Source organism: Bactrocera tryoni, chromosome 1 (assembly GCF_016617805.1).
Source record: "Bactrocera tryoni isolate S06 chromosome 1, CSIRO_BtryS06_freeze2, whole genome shotgun sequence".
Taxonomy (NCBI): domain Eukaryota; kingdom Metazoa; phylum Arthropoda; class Insecta; order Diptera; family Tephritidae; genus Bactrocera; species Bactrocera tryoni.
Window position 1 is genome coordinate 81,828,906 of NC_052499.1, and position 20,761 is coordinate 81,849,666.

General features: G+C 36.3%; 1 protein-coding gene across 12 annotated transcripts in view; it reads left to right on the forward strand.

Moving 5' to 3' along the window:
* Window positions 1-20,761, forward strand: part of LOC120769560 (protein lap4) — a 160,776-nt gene that overhangs the window by 3,180 nt on the left and 136,835 nt on the right. For all 12 annotated transcript variants that reach the window (XM_040096724.1, XM_040096645.1, XM_040096651.1 and 9 more), the window contains exon 3: window positions 10,786-10,903. In XM_040096724.1, the coding sequence (XP_039952658.1) occupies window positions 10,786-10,903 (118 nt within the window). The remainder of the gene's footprint in view (window positions 1-10,785; window positions 10,904-20,761) is intronic.

Consider the following 20,761-nt stretch of genomic DNA (forward strand, 5'->3'; position numbering starts at 1 on the left):
ATGTTGTTATTCGCATGTGTATGTGTGTATTTACATATATAAGTATAGTACGCAAGCTTGTTTATACATATACATACATGTATGTACGTACGTATTTATTAAAAAAAAGATACATTGGGTCAATATGAGTATAGAAAAATAATTCAAACTCCATTTATGTACTGTTTTTTATAAAACTTATTACATAAATTTAATTCAAACAAATTCAGTGATAAATAGACATTATAAAAAGCTTGATTTTGAACGTTTTTTGCTTATGTGGGGGCGGAAATCTACCGAGTTGACAGTCCGTGGTCGGTCCAGGTTCGTTTCGGTTTCGTGGACCCGACTGTCGTGTTAACGGTCAGTTTGTATGTCAACTATATGCTATAGTGGTTCGATATTGGTGGTTCCGACAAATGAGCTGCAGTGGTGCAAAAACTATATTGCGTATATACAGACAGACGACGGTCAAAGCTAAGTCGACTCAGCTCGCCACGTTGAACATTTTTTTTATACACTTTATAGGGATGTTTCGTTTTAATCCAGAACTTAATGTTCTGACATTTCTTTCTGATACTCATTGAATTATATGTATTTGACCGAGACTTATTTTGTAAGTGATTTAATTAAATCTTTTGAATAATTTTACTGAAATCGTTAAAACTCCTACTTTCCATATTTTTAACTATAAAAGTTTCTACTTTATTTTCATGCTTGGTTGGCGACTTTTCTGCCCTTTCGCACGCATTCATACATATGTACATCTACGAAATAATTTAATTATCTGTAGATGGAAATAAACATGAAATATTCTCACACATATCACCGCAAATACAAGTATCTACTTAAGAGAATGCTTGGAGACACGCGAAAATGGGAGCTTTTAATTAAGAACGTCAGCGAGCTAGCGAATTGCTGCTGTTTTATATCTTTTCAGGGTTTTATAAAGCTTTTATTACGCTCATACTAGTTAATCAACATGAAAAATGCTGTACGAAATATCATTAATTGCACACGAGAATTTTTGAGTTAGGAGTGTGAGCATTTATGAATTTCTGCAGCCTCTAAGCCGGCTCTAACATTTACGTGTTTATGGTTTCCTAATCGAGTAGTGACATCATTGTATGGCGTTACTTAACAAATATTTTGCTTACGATTCACAAACGTTAAGCACCAGTTTCGTGTGGCGGGTAAAAAAAACAGTAGATGAGAGCCTAGACTTAGGCGAACAAGTGTGCGTTGTTGTTGTTGTTGATATAGCAGCTCTGTAGCGTGAGAGATATTCATATTCGAATAGGTGTACATATTTTATTAATCTTTTTCAATGATCTTTGGTTTTTTCAAAACTAGTTTTCAACGACAAATAGTCGCGCAATTTATTTGTATACAGTGAGTCACAAAAGTTTGCGTAAAAAAATAAAGATAAATTCGACAACTGCAAATAAATATTTTTAAGCCATTTATAAAAATAAAAAATAACGAAAGCACACAAGTTCATTAATTTTAATTTTTAAATGTCTGTTTCTAATATAATTTTTAATATTTATTTTCCAGTTTTTTTGTGATTAATTTGTTATTTTATATTTTAGACGATATCTGTGTTTATAAACATTTGCTATACTTTTGTATACATTCGTGTAACACTGTGGATTTTTCAGTTGTTTGTGTTAATTGTATGAGCAATTTTCTATTACTGCAATCTATTTTCAGCTTTTTTGTTAAAAGCAAACAAAATTAAATTAAAACCGGTTGTGGAATAATAAATTTGATTTAATACTCCAGTAATATAGAATATAAATACAGAGGCATTTTGCTGTCATTTATATAAGTTTGATTTGCGTTTGTCGCTTCACATTCTCTTTAGACGGTAGTAAACTTTCGAGTATACTTATCTTTTTGAGATCGTTATACTTATAATTTTATCTAATTTTTGTCGATACAATCACTACATACTTGGTGTCCATTGTTGCAATTTGAAAGAATTCTTTCTACCATACTTATGCCCTTTGAAGTCATCGTTCGATATAATATAATAGTAGTCTTCGATTCGCCAATTCTCTGCCCGCTTTTATTGCTACTCTAAATTAATTAAGGGGGTATTCTGGTCTAAACGCATGATTTTTAGGAATTTTTTTATTTAAGATAAAAAAAAATGAAAAACATTTTTACTATCCATTTTTTATATGTTTTTATTGACATTTTAAAAATATAAAAAAAATAGCAAGAAAACAAAAACCAAAATTCGTCGAGATACGGGCCGGTGGAATGGGGGCTTCAAAAAAAAAACGGTGCGTTCTGGTTGACGTGTTTTCAACCCTTGTAGAGATCTAAAACACAAAAAACAAGAAGATTCTTCATTAGTAAGGATGTCGTTATCGGGTTGACCATTTTCAAAAAAAAAAATAATAAAATGGCGTCAGCTTGAAAAAAAAACTTTTCGAACTTTTTGGAAATCCAAGGCAGACACGATAGAGCATTGTATAAAATATTGTATATGTACCAAATTTCAAAGGAATCGGTTCAGTAGAACTTGAGATATCATGTCAACCACCTCAAAAAAAGTAGTTTCGAGAAAAACGCGTTTAAAGTTTAGGAGACAATGACGCCATGTCACAAAATCGGTTGTATCTCCGAAAATAAGTCGAATTTTGAGAAATCCTTCCAAGGTCATATTTTTGAAAGTCTAAATTTTCAAAATATGCAAAAAAACGATTTTTTCAAAATCCTACACCAGTATACTCCCTTAATTTTTCTTTACTTTTTTACTGGCGTGGACACAGCTTACGCGGTTTACAATAGCGCGCCAGTCGTTTCTTATTTTCGCAATTTGGCGCCAATTCGAGATACTAAGTGCATCCAGGTCCCTTTCCTCTTGATCTCTCCAACGAAGGGGACGTCTTCCTCTGCTTCCCCCGGCGGGAACTGCGTCGAATACCTCCAGAGCTGGAGTGCTGCCTTTTAATTCGCTGAACTACATACATATGTCAATGTTGTATATCTCATACAGCTCATCGTTCCATCGAATGTGTTATTCGCCGTTCTCAATTTACAAAGGACCATAAATCTTCTCTCGAAAATTCGTAACGTCGACTCATCAGACGTTGTCATCGTCTATGCCTCTGCACTATATAGCAGGACAGGAATAATGAGTGACTTATAGAGTTTGGTTTTTGTTCGACTTTACTTCTCAATTGCCTACTCAGTCCGAAGTAGCACCTGTTGGCAACAGTTTTTCTGCGTTGGATTTGGAGGCTGACATTATTGTTGGTGTTGATACCGGTTCCAAGATATACGAAATTATCTACGACTTCAAAGTTCTGACTGTCAACAGTGTGACGTGGGAACTTTGAAAAATTATCCATGCAAAATTTCTTAATGATATATCGTCAAATGAAAGCCAAGAGTTGTAGGTCAATAATTCCGGCCTCTGTTTACGAATAGCTTCGCGCAAACGACGCATAACACTCAAACAGTATTCCCTACTGACAGTTTGGCCGGTGGGAAAGAACTCGAAGTGCACCACAGCTCAATAATCGAAGAAAACTGTCAACATAAGCTTGATGTTTGACCTGCTTTGATGTGGTTTTTTCGGCTTCGGCTCACTTTTGCCACGATTTTCGGCTTATTGATCGTCTGTTTCCGGGTTGTAAGCATAGATCCAAAATTCATCGGCAGTAATAATTCTTTTCATGACATCCTGGTAGTCGGAAAGCATTGTTTCGCACACGTAACCCGACTATGTTTATCGAAAAAGTTAAATGATTTTGGAAGTAATCGTTCTTTCGCTTTTCTTAGGCCCAAATTATTTTTGAAAATGGTTTTCATTGATCTTTTCGATATTCCAACGATGCCAGTAAGATCTCTGGTTGATAATCGTCGGTTCTCAGGTACTAATTCCATTATTTTACTGATATGTTGATCATCACTCATCGTAAAAATCGCTGAATGCACATCAGAAATACAAGGGTATGCTAAACATAAATGATTATATAATGAAAAAATAGTGAGAATCGCGTAAAAATTAATTATTTAGGTTAGGTTAGGTAGATGGTGATCTAGAGAGATCGCACGTGGACTGCTATATGTATGTCCTTTGTGAGGCCATCGACAAAAGGAACTCCTTAGAAATAAGCAAAACGGTTATTATAGTATGGAATACAAATTTGCACAGGCGTTTAATTTCCATTACCGCAAGTCCGGTGGGGTGGCTGAAGGGATGCGCTCCCAAGTCTTGACCTCTCAAACGCGGTACAGTCAAGAAGGAAGTGTTGAGTTGTTTCCACGTCATTTTCTTCCATACAGCTTCTGCAGATGGCGTCTGGTAAGATTCCCAACTTAACAGCGTGGACGCCAATAGGGCAATGGCCTGTTAAAAGCCCCTGTAAAAAACAATCATTCCTACGACCTAACACAACCTAGTGAAACCCAGTTAGTTTTCTATTATACCATATATCAATACCCATTCTGATTTCTTTATTTACAAATAAGGATCTAATTATGCTATTGTGATAGCCAGTCAAAGACTCAGTCAAAGACCGAACTTTTGTGTCTATAGGCCGTGTCCAAATAACTGTCTAGTAAGCAATGTATTAGATTGAAGCTGCAACAGGTTAACAATCAGACGGGTTTCCATTGTAAAACACACATCAATAAAAATAGTTTGGTAAATTATGAAGGTTGTTTAATTAATTTTTACTGTTATTATATTACGAGGGCTGCTATATATATTCTGGCCTAGGGCAACACTAAATGTTGCCAGGTGCAATCTGACATTTCCATTGGAAAGTTTGACATTTTTTAGCATAACATCACTCAGAACGTTTTGTCATTTAATCGCGAATTGTTTTATTTACAGGGAATTAAAAAATTCATCTCGGCCAAAAAATGGAATTAACTCGTGAACATTTTTCACAACTTTTGACGTGGATTATCACGACAAGAGTGCATCGATGAACTAAAATCCTTGTATGGCTATGAAGCACCATTCTATAGCACTGTGAAAAACTGGTACAACGAATTCAATCGTGGCCGACGCTTGCTCAAAGACGAATTCCGTGAAGGTTGTCCAAAAACAGCCGTTGTGCCAGAAAACATCGATGCCGTACGTGAACTGATAATGCATGACCGTCATGTAACATACCTTCAGATAGAGGCATGCCTATGCATTTCTCCCACCAGCATACATTCGATATTTCACGAACACCTGGCCGTAAAAAAGGTTTGTTCTCGTTGGATCCCGCACAATTTGACACTCGCTCAAAAAAAGGCTCGAGTGTATTGGTGTAAAGAAATGCTGAAAAGATACGATTGCGGTGCTTCAAAAGACGTTTATAAGATCGTCACAGGTGACGAATCATGGATCTATGCGTATGAGCCCGAAACAAAACAGCAATCGACAAAAAAAAATAATAAAAAAAAATAAAAAAAAAACAATCTTCGTTGATAAATATGCCTATTTACATTATTAGGCCAGAAAATAATTTTGATTTTATAGTGAAAAGCTTCAATTTTCATAATATACTGACTATGTGCCAATATTGCTTTAGTTTCATTGGTGTGCGTTTGCCTTTTAAGGATTTACTCAAATACACACATACGTGCATAGGTGCACATATACATGTACATATGTAACTTAATGCACTTGGTATTAAACGCTTACTGAGTGAATTAGTAATGTGCGAGTGAGTAAATCAGGTACGAGAATGCATGGCCAGGCAAGCACACAGTGCTCACATCTGTAGATATCTACACATATGTATATGTATGTATGTATGTATGTATATTACAATATATGTGTCCATATATGTAGATGGGCGCTTGAGCTTGCGAGTATTTATCTATGCTCTTGTATTATCACTGGTCATATTACCCTTTCGCTGCAAATATGGCGCTGTGGCCATGCATTGCTTTTCATGTTCTCCCATTTGCGTGCAACGTCGTCGTCATCTCGTCGTCGTCATGCCCGGGTTGCTGCTGTTGAAAACGATTGTGCCTGTCTGTTGTCGTCGGTTGCATTGCATGCAATGTTTGTTGTTGATGTTATTCGCCGTCGATTGTTGTGACTAGTGGTTGCTGTTGCTGTTGGTGCATGTGTTTGTTGTTGCGCGTCGCCTGTTGCACTAGCATGCCAGAAAGGACGGCTTGGGGTTGTGGCGATACCTTCGCTGTGATTCACTTTTGAGCTTTGTTTACACGATGCGCTTCGAAAGGTGCTTTGTGAAGGGCGATGCTGATTATTTTGAGTAATTTTATCGATGCAAATGTAGGGTGTGTGCTCAGCAAAACTATAGACGGCAGCGAAAAATTTTATTTTTAAATATGAAAAGTTTTGATAGTAATGTAAATGAGAGATAAGGTTCTGGAACATGTTCCTTTTATACTTATAAACTCTTTTTCATTTGATTCATCAGGTATTCTCGAGCTCTTAACCCAGCTGGTCATGGTACTTGAAGTGCACAATTTCCCTCAATTTGGCGTCACTTTAGTCGCTCTTTAGAAGTCTATGCGGACAGCAGCAGCTAAAATGAATGCTCTAGTGGGCATGCGAGTCGCGTAAACAGAACCCCATGCGCGCATTCAACTTGGCCCGGCTTTGCTTTTGAATGTTGTCGCACTGCAATCCAACTGCGGTCACATTAACAACGCCAACCGCAATTGTGGCCGCAGAAATATTTTTGTTATTGACAGAGTTGCGAGTGCAGTTATTGCTATAGCGCGAGAGCGGCGTCACCGCCATACGTACATATGTACATACGCCCCAGTGGTATCCCCTCTGTTCAGGCTGCAGTATGCAATCAGTAAATTCTTGGCTGAAATCGTTTATGGCCTTTCGTATCATCAATACAACGCCGCTCTATTAGCTTGCCATTGCCCCTGCCTGCCGCCGTTGTTACCATTCTACATACATACATATGTACATATGCACCATTTTAGCTGTCCATTGACTACCTGTCTGCCTGACGAGGCTGGGAGATGTTTAGCGACTTGCTGCTGTGAGTTTCTGTTCGCCGGTTAAAAATAGATACAATAGCAAAAATGGTTAAATGTTGGGTTGGTTGGCTACAATGGCTGACTCGCGCCGACGCCTCTTTCGCTTTGAATGGGTTGGTGCAGCGACTCACTCGTGTGTGCACGAAACTTTTAACTGTGTATGTTCGTGTTTGCGTATGTGTGTGTTGTTGGTGAACTGTGTGCTACTTCACACTTTATACTCCGATATCCAACACCCAGTTAGCTGGTTTGTGTCGGTATGCATGCCGTTTTAACCCACTCTCCTTTCTAGATTTTCATGTTATTGTTGAGCTAGCTACAGTTGCATTTAATAGCTATGGTAGGATTGAAACGTGTGGCGTCATAAGCCGGCCGGTGAACTCATAGGAATCTAGGCACATAAGTATTGGCATGTTATGTCACAGCTTTACTCCGTAAAGATTTGCGCTTTGCAGTTATGTTGTGTTTCAGAATCATAATAAAGAATTGGATATTGATACAAATTTGAGAGCTATTTTGAAGCAGAAGCTAAAAGTTTAAGTTCTGATCTGTTTTAATTTCACATAAATCTTTAGCTACACAGGCAGGTGGAAATTTTAATTTCACGATCATAGAAGATCTTAACATCGATCAGTGTTATGTCTTCTCAGAATAGAAGATTTTTAGCGCATTAATTTCGATTATCTTGCAATGAGGCATATGAAAACGAATATCAGGTAAACCATTGACAAGGCAGGCTACACCGCCACCAGGCCTTGAAGAAATGGAGTAACATTGCGAAGTAATATATCCATAAACATATATATTGCTTTCCAATTTATCAAAAATATACCTAAAACAATTATACAGGGTGTTCCAAACTTGATCCAAGATTTAAATTTGCTGCGATTTAAAAATCTCTTCACAGTTGACGAAGTTAAAACACTCTTTCGACCATATTTTGTATGATAGTTTCGAAATGCGGCCGCCAAGCTTTTCTGACTTGTATTTTTGAAATATTGTTCACTAATGTTCTATCGTGTAACGTTCCATTTTCCGTTTTGATTTTTTTTAAATGGGGGAAATTTAAATCTTAAATAAACTTTGAGACACACTGTACTTAATTCAAATTTTGCGTTAATATTGAGACACCCTATATATAATTTTAATCTTCTGTTTATTTTTGGTCACTTTACATTTTCTTTATTAATTTATAATATTTAACCATGATTTTAAAAACATCCATGGAATGAAGATGTATAAGGAGTGGACAACTAACCTATCCTGGGCCAAAAAAGAGTCTAGTATTTTATCTTTAGATACAGCGAAAATATCCGTGTATTAAGTTTCAAAGTAAAAATGTATCGAAACATTTTATAGGAGCCGATGTCAAAAATGGATACTGGTCGTGTCTCCGTCTTTATGTGAAATTCTGTATCTCAAGAATTACTCTACTAATTTCAACCAATCCATATGCTTCATTTACGTTACGGTATATAAATTAAGCACCAATGAAGATATCGGAATAAAACTTTGCGCGATTAGTGACTTTCAGGCATGCCTTCTCGCTCCAAAATTGTCGAAAGTGGACAATACATTTTTAGGCCCCAAAACATATTTGGTACCCTAGTACTGTTTTTTTACTGAAAATAGGTGTCAATCTATGAGATATATTATTGAATTTCAGACCTTTTCCCAATAATAATGTAGGTAGCCCTGTCTGTAGTTAAATCAGGTCAATACTACTCCTAGTCCTCATGTACACTCGAACTTCCGTTCTACATATATCGTAAAATTAAGTGTACATATAATATCAGATATTCTATTGCTTAATGCCGAAAAAGTATAAAATCGGTGGGCAAAATACTTTCAACTCCTATGTAATGATTTTCGTTGGTCTAATATACTTTATACCTAAAACATCGGTTAAGGTGTAAGTAATCTTCTTAAAGTTACCCGAACTCATGTGAGTATACTTGAGTCTTGTCAAATAAATCTCGGTCAGGAAGCAAAATGGAGTTATGAAACTAATTGAGTTTACTTTTAAAGAGAAACTCAGAAAATTTAAATAGAATGGGCAATGTTTTTTATCATTCGAAAGAACATTCTTTCGTATTTATTTTTTGAAGATTATCCCCTTCAAATGTGGCCGCAACTACGTCTCAGATGATCCATCCGTTGAGTCCAATTCTTGATGGCTCGTTCGGGCATTTCGACTGGTAACTGGCAAACGACTTGCGTGATATACCGCTCCAAGACCTGAAATAAATGTCTACGACTTTTAACTTATAAAATTACAATAGTGTAAATTGTTCTGTTACAACTAAACTTACTCTCTCCTTACTTGTTTTGTTTTTCGGGTTTTCCGATGATATTTCCTCGCCTCTGAGGGAAACGATTAAGAGTTGCCTCACTGAAAAAAATGCTTTAGTATCAAATTACTCTAATTGTCTCAAGATCAATCAGAAAGCCGTATAACTTTCTCAGGTTAAGACTAATCCTTAGATTGTTTCTAAAGCAAAAATAAGGTCTATAGAATTTCAGTTGATATTTATTGGCTGATTACCCAGCTTGCAGTCTCTTATTAGAGCAGAAAGAATTGCACCATAACCTATATGCAGGGCAGAGCATCTAACGACGGCTATACTAAGGCTACTCATTTGTTAAAGTATATTGTAGAACTTCCAGATCTTAAGACTCCAAAAACTTACTATGAAAAATTACAACTCTGTCTACTCCATAATGGATCATATAAACGTGGCTGTGGTTAAATCTTTTATTATACGTACAGGTATACAACTAGTTCATTTTAGGTTATAGATCACAAGTCATGACCGAACGCCATCGCAAAGCCACGAAGAGCGCATGACAATTTTTCAGTACAAAGCATTTTTTTAAGACACCCGCAAATGTCAAATAGTTTAATTGCTTTTAGCCGGTTGTCCTTTCTTCTCTTTTTATTATTTTATTAAAATGTTTAGAATGGATTTTGGATGCACTAAAAAAGGTAATCACCATTCACTTTGGAAAGTACTTACTTGTGAGTAATGGCGGGGAATTGTGACTTTATATTTGCTTCAATTTATGTGCCGCCAAAAACTGAATTTATTGCGGCAAATGAAAAACGTGATTTTCATAACAAATTGATCGCAGCCACAAACTCAAGCGGCTGAAGAAGAAAGAAGCAGCAAAAGTCAAAGCGCGCTGCTCCAGCTTAGAGTCTAGGTAGGTCAGATTAGACAGGCATTGGGCATGTGAAAATTGTGTTGCACACAACAACATGGAATGAAAGGCAGGCAAAAAACAAAAATTGATCGCAACTTCATGGTGGCTTTCAAATGTTAATTTTTTACTTTTGCTGAAGCATTGCTTTTCCGTGTATTTGTGACTTTTTCCTTTTATTTTGCATGCAGTTCACTGCGAATGACAACGAATTGCAAAATTATGATTGGAAATATCAATGATAAAGTCAATGGAAAAACGAAGAGGATGACTTGGGCTTTGTAGTATATATGAGGCATTGGGAGATGCATGTACGTTTGTCCGGAGAAAGTAGAAAAGCTGTGGAGGAAAATCATGCCATCATCTCGCATGCAATTTATTTTGTGCAAGTTAATGGGAATTCACGATTATTAAAATAATTTTAACAGCGAATGATTTATCAGCTGCCATTGATTTTATTGACAGCGTACATATGTACAAACATATATAAGACAAAATTTTGTGTGCTTCTTTGTAACAATTTTTTTAATAATTAAAATAAATTTTATAAATTAAAATTAATTTAAATTTTTTTTAGTAATAATAATTAATAAATATTGTATTTTATTTCAGAACTTCTTCAGACTACATCGTCTGCGAAAATTGGGCTTAAGTGATAATGAGATAGCCCGATTGCCTCCAGATATACAGAATTTCGAGAACTTGGTAGAACTCGATGTTTCGCGAAATGGTGAGTACTAACTCTTGCAAATTAAAAATACTGTATAATAAATATTACAGTTATGTGTATTTGGCACTTAAATACCAAATGCAAACAGTCTTGTAAAATACTATAATGTAATAGTTTTAACATAGAGAGGGGTGCTATACTAAAAGGGGGTAGAAAACGAGCGTATATATTTCACATTTCATTCTTTCAATTCTGTTAAACCATAATAGAAGGAAACTCAATGGAAGAAGGTGAATGAAGTGAAGGTGATAATTTATAAGCGATCTGACGTAGGGTAGTAGAAAGAGAGGAAGGGGTGGTTGAGTTGTTAAGCGGTGGCATGGGTTTCCTCGGGTAAAAGGAAAATTAATAATAAATATTTTATTAGAATTTTTATTGTTACAAACATACATTATTAACAAAGAAATTCTGAAATTTCTGGAAAACATATTTTAAACTCGACAATTGCGACGCCATTTCCGGTGACCTCTCGGAAAAAAGATGCTCCCGCGTTGACAGGATAACTTCTTACAGGATCATCTAAAGTTAAAAAATACATATTTTAGTTAAAATCTTAACTTAGAACTTGGATAAAAGAAAAAAAAAAGACCGAAAATTGCATTTTTGGCAGATATTTTTTACAAAAAAATTTAAATTTCAGTGAAAAAAAAAATCAAAAAAGCTTTCTTCCAAATCTTTAAGAATTGTATCTCAAAGACCATTGTAAAATTTCATGAAGATCGGTTGAGTAGTTCTCGAGAAATCTTGCCAACCGACTTCAAAAAAACAGTTTCGAGAACAACGCCTTTAAAGACGGCGAACGAAGCTAGTAGCAAGAGCTTCGCGCGCACAAAAACATTTTTTTGAACCCCGTAAACATATGTAACTCCTTAAGCATAAAAACTTTTTTTCGAAACAAGTAAAATTAATCAAACTTTTTCACATAACCTCAAAATTTATGAGAAAAATTTAATTGTTTGTTTTTACTTATTCCAAAAAAAATTTTTCTTTAACAAAATTTGGTGTAAACTTACCTTTTTATGTCCTAAACGCGTCATAACTTTGACTTAGTATCGGAAAATAACTCTAATAAGATCGGACAAAAAACACGCCTACTTCCCATTTAACACAATTTTAAATTCCATTTTATTCTTTAACTTTCCATTATACAAATGAGGATCGATGTATGCGGATCATTCTCTGCATAGTAGTGCCTTTGAGGTGTGCCCCCTTATGCTCAAAAATTGTCCTAGTCGTGCCCAAACTAGTCCCCCAGATAACGAATATGTCGACACCAGTTCCTATTGCAAACCTTTTACAGAAATTATCGGCCAATCTATCAGATATATTATTGAAATTCGAAAATAATTTTCCCCAACTTTAATTCTTGCTTGTTTACATTTTCCCTTTCTTACTTGTTTCTCATTGAAATCCCTACTTTCTGATAAATATGTAGTATGTATATTACTAGGTTAGTTTTCTCAGAAAATGCAGTAAAAGACCGCTATTTTATTTCATCCTGCTGCTCTGTATATCGAATACTCGTGATTTAACAGGTAGATGAAAAAAAAAAAAAATTATATTATTTTCCATTGGGTTTCATCCTGCTATTATTTTTTCAGTCTTCACCATTTTCAAAGCCTTTGGTCCTGGTCTATTAACTTATTTTCAAATTGTTTTTAATTTTTTTTCTAATTAAATACTCACATCTCTAGTGTTAACCTCCCACAAAGAACACCTTGCTACCTTTGCTCTCTGTTCACTTCTGTTCGAATTGTTGCACTCAATTGAATTTATTATTGCAGCTTGTTCTTCTGTTGATCTGCTATTGAATTGCAATAGATTTGCCAACAACAAAGCACAGAAATCTAATCAGAATTCTCATCACTTTGCATTCAATCCATATTGCTTACCATTGTACCGTTTAAATGCAATCGCTTTCGCTATTATTTAAAGAATTATGCTCGTGAATAGTGGCATCAGCCGCCACTGTGAATGACGTCAATGTACTTATGTACTTGGCAGGCGGAGTGAGTTACACATTTTGCTCTTGAACATCTTAATTGCATATTATTTTTTCCGCTAAAAGCCAATGCATGTACCCGCTTGTGCACGGAAACCCGGACTGCATCCGCATTGGATTAACGCGCGCCATCAATATGCTTCTCATCATTGAACAATTGCGCTAAATATGGTACCAATTCGCGAATTAATTAAGTGCAAGAAATACAAGTAACAAGAATTAGCATTGCAAGTGGATAAATCGATGTTTTCATTTTCAGGGTCAAAATTAATCATAATTGTTGAGTAAAATATTATCATACCATATCTTGATTTTTATGTGTGAAATGATATCGAATGAAAAACATGTATACTCAGTACATAATACTGCAGGTGAAGAGAATTTTTAGAAACCAAGTTTCGTGAAAGGGTTACATTGATTTCAGGACTTCAAAAATGGCACTGGATGCCAGCTTTATTGACAGTAAAGTGTGGAATCAATCATTCGACCAGGCTGGAGCAGCTCATAGTGGATGATTATTTTCCAATCCCACCAAACACTCAGCATAACATTGCGAGTCGTCAATCCTGGCTTTGCGACCATTTGTTGAGCTTCACAACGCTTGGTCCATGATCTTTTCCGCTTATTATTGTCGTATTTGATCCGTTTTTCGCCTCCTGTTACAATTCGCTTCAGAAATGGTTCGATTTTATTTCGTTTCAGCAATGAATCGCAGTTCTTAATTCGGTCCATTAAGTTTTTCACAGACAATTCAGGTGATACCCAAACATCGAGCCTGGCTTTTTTAAATGATTTGATGATGCATGCTAAGTTCCTTAGCGATGTCATGGCTGCCTATGTGATGGTCCTGGTCAGTCTTTATTATAATTTCATCGACTTTTTCAACGATAGGTCGACCAGTGCGAGGTGCATCTTTAACATCGAAATTTTTAGAACGGAAGCGAGCGAAACTTAAAATCTCACCTTCCCATAGAACTTTATGATCTTAACTATCGTAAAATACGATTTTTTTCACCTCATAATCCTGTGAGAAGTTCTTTTGTCCACGCGGTAATATCGTTTGTCCAAGGCGTCGCTGGAAATGATAACAAAATTTCGAAGTTTTCAATATTTCTTACTAGAATTTCGCAAATTTTTTGTTAAATTTGTATCTCTAAGCCAGTGAAAAGTTCGAATGAAAGTTTTATTTTTTCCCGATGATGCCCACGTAACCCCTGTATGTATGCCTTAAGGGGGTATTCTGGTTTAGAAAGTCGAAAAAATCGATTTTTTTTTTGCATATTTTTATAGTATAACCCTTCAAGAAAATGTCTTTAAGAGAAATTCAAATTATTTTCCGAGTTACAGCTCATTTTGTGCTCCGACTCTGACTGCGCGCGACTAGTTCTCAAACTTTAAACTCGTTTTTCTCATAACTACTTTTCTAGAAACGGTGTGCATGATATCTCAAGTTCTAGTTCCGATTCACATGAAATTTTACACAGAGCTTTCTTATACATTATAGTATCGCACTACGAAGAGCTTTCGAAAGAATTTTTTTTTTTTTAATTCCGAACCACAAAAAAACGGAAAATACGAAACTTTTCTTTTTTCAAGCCTCCACCATTTTTTTTCAAAAACGTTTCGTAGTGCGATAACTACACTTTTACTCTTTACGGATTTCGCATAAATTTTCATTTTAGGTCACGAAAAAGATTTATATCCTGCACACCAGGACAAGCCATTGTTTCATCAGTCTCTACTTCACCGACCTGCAGTTTTTTAAAACTTAATTTTTTTCTTATATTATTAATGTTTTGTATTCTTAGAATATCGATAAAAAGCATTAAAAAATGGATAGTCAAAATAATTTTTGATTTTTTTTTATAATACCTAAAATTCGGGCTTCTAAACCAGAATACCCCCTTAAATATAACCGAAACCTAAAGTTTCGAAATGATGAAAACTGTCGAAGTTTTTAATTAAGCTACATCAAGAAGATATCTTTTAGATCAGTGCCTGGAATAACTTCCACAGTAGTATTTAGATCACATTTACTTCGATGTAGTGAATTTTTTCTGCTAAAGATTCCTGCCAGCAGGGATAAGTCACATGTTGTATTGGAGTAGAATCAGATTACAAAGTGTGTATAACTTTCCGATAATATACATATGTATACATTCCAGTCGTTCGGATTTTTTACCACATCGTTTACATATCGCGACTTGTTTACATGTTAGTTAGATTCGAGAATCAAATTGCTTTACTAACATAACTCTTCTTCATTTTTCATTGTAACCTATTACAAGCTTTTGCTCAATATCGTATGAAATGTGTGTCTACCACACTGATTAAAAATTTTTTTGATTGAGTGGAGAACAGTATCTAACCAATGATGTATTTACACTGTTTGGTTATCGTTCTAACTTGAGTTCGAAAGTTATTCAGTTTGTTGACTTCCTCGCCTTTTATGTACTGAAATTGTATCATCTAAGCGTCTCTAATAAAATACGCAAACATACATGTACATACAAACATACTATGTATGTATGTACACAGTCACAATCAGTTACCAACCAATATCGAAAACATTAAATGTGTCAAGTATCCCTCAAGCGTATTCCACATTTTGAGCCTATAGATTTTCACTTCACTGGAAAAGCATACGACTGACTATTTGCAGTTGTAATAAAAATCAAGCTCGTTTTGTGCTCGGTTGTACATACATATGTATGTATTGCGTTGTAAAGGGTGGTCCATTTCGAGGTTCTCTACTTTTTTTTTAAGAAAAAATACAGAAATTTCAGATTTATTGGAGAATGTTTATTATTCAAAGGTCATTCTTTTAAACATATTTTTTAAAGATTATCTCTTTCAAATATTGGCCGCGGCTACATTTGAGATGGTTCATCCGTTGTGTATAATTTTCGATGACTCGTTCGAGTATTTTTACTGGTAACTGGCGAATGACACGTGATATTTTGCTCCAAGGCCTGAATCGAAACGGGATTGTCTGCATAGACTTTTAGTGTATATATCCGCACAGGAAAAGGTCTAACGGTGTGATATCACACGATCTTGGTGGTCAATCGACCGGCCCAAAACGTGAAATTATGTGGTATACGAAAAGTTCTCTCAAAAACTCCATTGATTGATGCGATGTGTGGGGAAGTGGCGCCGTCTTGTTGAAACCAAATGTCGCCGAGATCAGGGCTTCTATTTTAGGCACCAAATAGTCGGTTATCAAGGCGCGATAACAGTTGCCATTGACGGTTACATTCGCACCGGCAACATTTTTGTAGAAATATGGACCAATGATTTCACCGGCCCACAAACTACACCAAACCATTATTTGGATGAAATGAAAGCTCTTGAATCTTCGTCCCAATAGAGCGAAGCGATGTCGGTTGGGAAGTCGAGCGGTGTCAGTTCTTGCACAAGCTGTACTTTGTACGCTACGATCTCGACGTAAAATGCGCCACGTCCTTGCATACGTCAGTCCGAGATGCTGCGAACGATGCCGAAACGACTCACCGCGATCTTCGTGTACTCCCTCACCTACGGCTGCTATATTTTCTTCACTGCTTGCTGGACGTGGTCTATTCGGTCGAATATTATCCAATAATGATTGCTGTGTCTCAAGATCATCTGTCAAAAAGAGGCTAATGAAAAAGTACTTCTACTTGGAGCACCCGTTATATTGTATACCTATGTTTTTAACAACAACTTTTGTGTTAGAGCTGTAATAAACACTCAATTTGATCACGTTTTTTGGCCAAATCCAACCAAAGCAAATATGTCAGCCGTCAATGCTTAAGTGCAACACAAGTTTAACAGCAAGAACAGGGGGCTGCTGGATTCTAACCTTTTGCCTATAATTGTGCGTTGCTTTTGTATGTAAAATGATGCTCTAAATATTATTGAGAAGTGTTGGTGGCCACATCACGTTTGCTGCTCGCTGGTGGACACGAGCGTTATGTGTTGCTATGTCGGATCGTATTTTATTGTTTAGCCAACGATCACGGGAATTTCATTATTTGTATACTAATAGGTGTGTATATAGGTTTATAGCTTATGTAGATATGTACATATGTATGTATGTTCGTGTGTATATACATACATACATATGTATAGAAATACATATTTATATTTATTTGTAGCAAAGTTAAAAGTTTGACGCCGATCTATGTATAAATTTATGTCCGTACGTAAGCACAAATGTTCACATAGTACAGTTACTTAGTAGCCCCACGTATTCAAGTGTAGAAACTAACACTATAACAGCTGTTGGAAGGCATATTAAGAAAATAAACATTTCCACGCTAATTAAACATTCTGCTGATTGAAGGAATTTACGATTTACGCATACAATTCCACTTGCCAGCGTTGCCATACTCCCATGGGTGCACGAGCATTACCATACCAATGCATGTGTGCGTGTGTGTGAGTGCATGCGGGCACATTATGTTAGGCTACAGCGCTGCTAGCCGGCATTGATTTTCACTTTGATACCGATCGTGGCCTCACATGTGGATTTCGTCTGTTTTTAAAGCATATTTTATTTATTTATTATTATTATTGAAACAACTGCAAACACACGCCTTCGTGTACTCGCTTAATACCGAAGAATGTATCAACATAATGCATACATAGTATGTACATTACCATGTATGTACATATGTATGTATGCCAGCAGCTGGAGAAATAATTGGTGGTTTGGCGGTGTGTCGGCGGAGGTAATATTTTGATTGAAAATGAGTACCTGCCACTTTGCATAGCACTGCATATCTCTATGTGTGTGTGTGTGTATGTGTGAGCACGAAGTTGCGGGGGTGTGTAAGCTAATCAATAATCGGTGAACTCGTACCTGTTGCGATTCGTCGTCGTGTGTAGGTCTGGTGTTGGCGGTGTCGAGTGCGCGATAGGAATGTTTCGTTGGCGCGGCAAAGTGGGTGTGAGTGTGCGAGTCGTGCAATCGGCACTTTTTCAGCGTTCTGAACAGTTGCAAACATATTTGCCAATTCGCATTCGCAATGTTACTTAGCGCGCAAAGCAGCAACGAAAAACTAAACAAAACCACACGTTCACTAACGGCTTTCGGCTTTCTCTGTGCACCGCGCTCGTTTGTGTGGGCTGCGGCCCATTGCCGGTGAATGGCAGTGAGCATTTTATTTTCTATTTCTTCTTTTCGTAATATTTTCCGTTCGCTATGATTTGATTTGTGTGTGTGTGTGTGTGCGGGTAGTTTTAATTGTTTTCATCGCGCTTCCAACTATGCGTGACGTCAAAGGCGACCGCATCTGCTCCGTAGTACGATTCCGATATGAGGGGAGCAACAAAAATTCGCCAAAATAATTTTAGCACGATTTGCCATGGCATCTTTAAGTTCAACTGCAGGCAGTACAAATGAAAAAAGAAAACATTTTTTTTATTTAGTATAACTAAGTTCAAGCGAAATCGAATTAGAAACATACATAAGTAGGTTTAACAAATCGTCGTCCCGCATTTTTTGATTTCAGTCGCGCTTCTCTGACTATATTCGGAACAGAGTTTATTAAGTTTGTCAAGAAATTTGTAACACGCAGAAGGAAAGTTCTGTGATGAGCTATGTCCGCCTATTTGTCTGCATTGACGCGAACTAGTTCCTCAGTTTTGTAGATATGTATCGATGTGAGATTTTGCAAACGTTCTCTTCTATTCAAAAAGTTTCGGCAGATGGCGTCTGGTAAGATTCCCAACCTTCCAGCATAGACGCCAACAGGGCAATGACCTGTTGAAAGCCCCATAACTAGGGAGAAGCTAGCCTTACTGAAGGCAAAAATATCACTAGATCTCTTGCGATCGATCTTGGGCCAAAAGGCTTTTACAACAGCGCTTGTACCGATGACCCAGTGCAGGTCATGTTTCCCCGAATCCCAGCTACCTAGGGAGCCCCGACCACCTCCCATTCCACGGATCGCGGTTCTAGGATGCCTTTCCTTGCCAGCTCATCAGCTTTGCACCTCGCCGCTCTGCTATCTGAGTGTATGGAGGCTGCACTGCGGAGCAGTAGACTTGCTGCTACATTTATGGCTGCAATTGTGCCCCTCCATGAACTACCCCTTAAGCTTTGATCCATCCCTAAAGAAGCTCACTGAACTATGTCAATGTCGTCGTATATCTCATACAGCTCATCGTTGCATCGAATGCGATGTTCGCTGTGGCCAACGCGCAAAGGACCATAAATCTTTCGCAGAACCTTTCTCTGATCGCCATTCACTTGGGAGTGGCCAGAAACGATTCTTTTACATATGGCTCAAGCAGCTCACGACTTCCGGGCTTTGACCAAGTATCCTCTGGGTAGCCTAAGAGTTCGTTTTGGCGACTCCATCATCCAAGTGATCCCGTATGAAATCAAAGCGTGTTGTGAATGTTCTGATACGTGCACGGGGCAATCTAAGGATAACATTTTCAGATCAGACCACTATAGCATATAGCTGTCATACGACTGACCTATCAAAATTAAGTTCTGGTATGTGAACCTTTTAATTTCTTCGGTGCGATCGAAGTTAACGCTTTTTCTGTTTTTTTTTTATTAATTTTGTTATTCCAAATAGATTATTATTTGCATGCTGTCTATTTCCAATCAAGTTTTCTCAACTCACTTCGCTTGATTATACCTTTATACTACTGATCAGACTTTTATACTGAAAAACTATACAAATAATGGCGTTTTCTTCAATTATCATAGTTTCAGACCACTGCCAGATAATTCATTGTAGATATACATACATACTATATGTATGTACGTGTATGCGAAAATTTTTATTTTGCCTTGGAAAGCTAAAAAAGTTTTTTATTATTGTATTTTAAATTTTGTATATTGTTAATGATTCACAAATTCTGTTAAAAGATTGGCATCTCTCATCAATCGTGAAATTTCTTCTTTATTCGCATTTTTTATAATTCTGAAAGCATTGTGTGTTCCTATAAAGATCAGTTTTCTTCGGAATTGCGCTCATAGAAAGAATAGTTTTTAATGCTATAATTAATTTAAGTGACCAGCGAAATTATACATATTTTTCTTGCAAAGCAAAGAAGAATTCAAAAACTTAATACATTTTACTTTCTATCATAAAACTCACCTAAACATACAGACATAGTTCGGTCATTACATAGATAATCGGTTGGAATTAGAGAAAAAATTCAGTAATTTCCCACGTTGCAAGAAATTTAATTGCTGATCTCTTCATTATTAAGGCAAAAGGGATTACTCAAATGAGAGTTATACTGTATACACACATATGTGTGCGTATGTGTATAGTATGTGCTTATGAGCTTAAAAATTAAAGCAATATGAGAGATTGTAATTTAAATTGCTGTCTGTATGTTGGTGTTTAAAAGTTAGGAGCGAAGTTCTTTTGGCCTAGTTTCACTTCCCTTAATGCTCTGCAGTAAATTGTGCTGTGTTCATTCTACCAACTAGCTGGCGCATTTACTATAGGAATATTGTTAGTATAGCTTACAGCAGCTTAGAAAACAAAACTGCTTAGTCTTCCTTGATATTCTTATAGTAAATTTGAAAAAAAAAATTGAATGAATAAAAACCTAATATTCGAAAAACAATTTCAGTACCTGAGAGACGCAACTTCGAGTGCTAAAGTATCTTTAGAAAATTAGTTAGTACCCGTAAAAGTTTAACAGTTTTTGTCTCTTTAAGATATTAATTATGGCTTGTTTGTTTACTATTTAGAATTTACAGTTTGACGAAGAATCTCTCTTGCATAAGAATGATCTTCGCCGTAATTGCACCTAATAATTTATATTTCAAGATCTGTTTTTCAATGTACTTAATTATAGTCATAGTCATAGAGCTCAGGTATCTGAACCGAACCGAT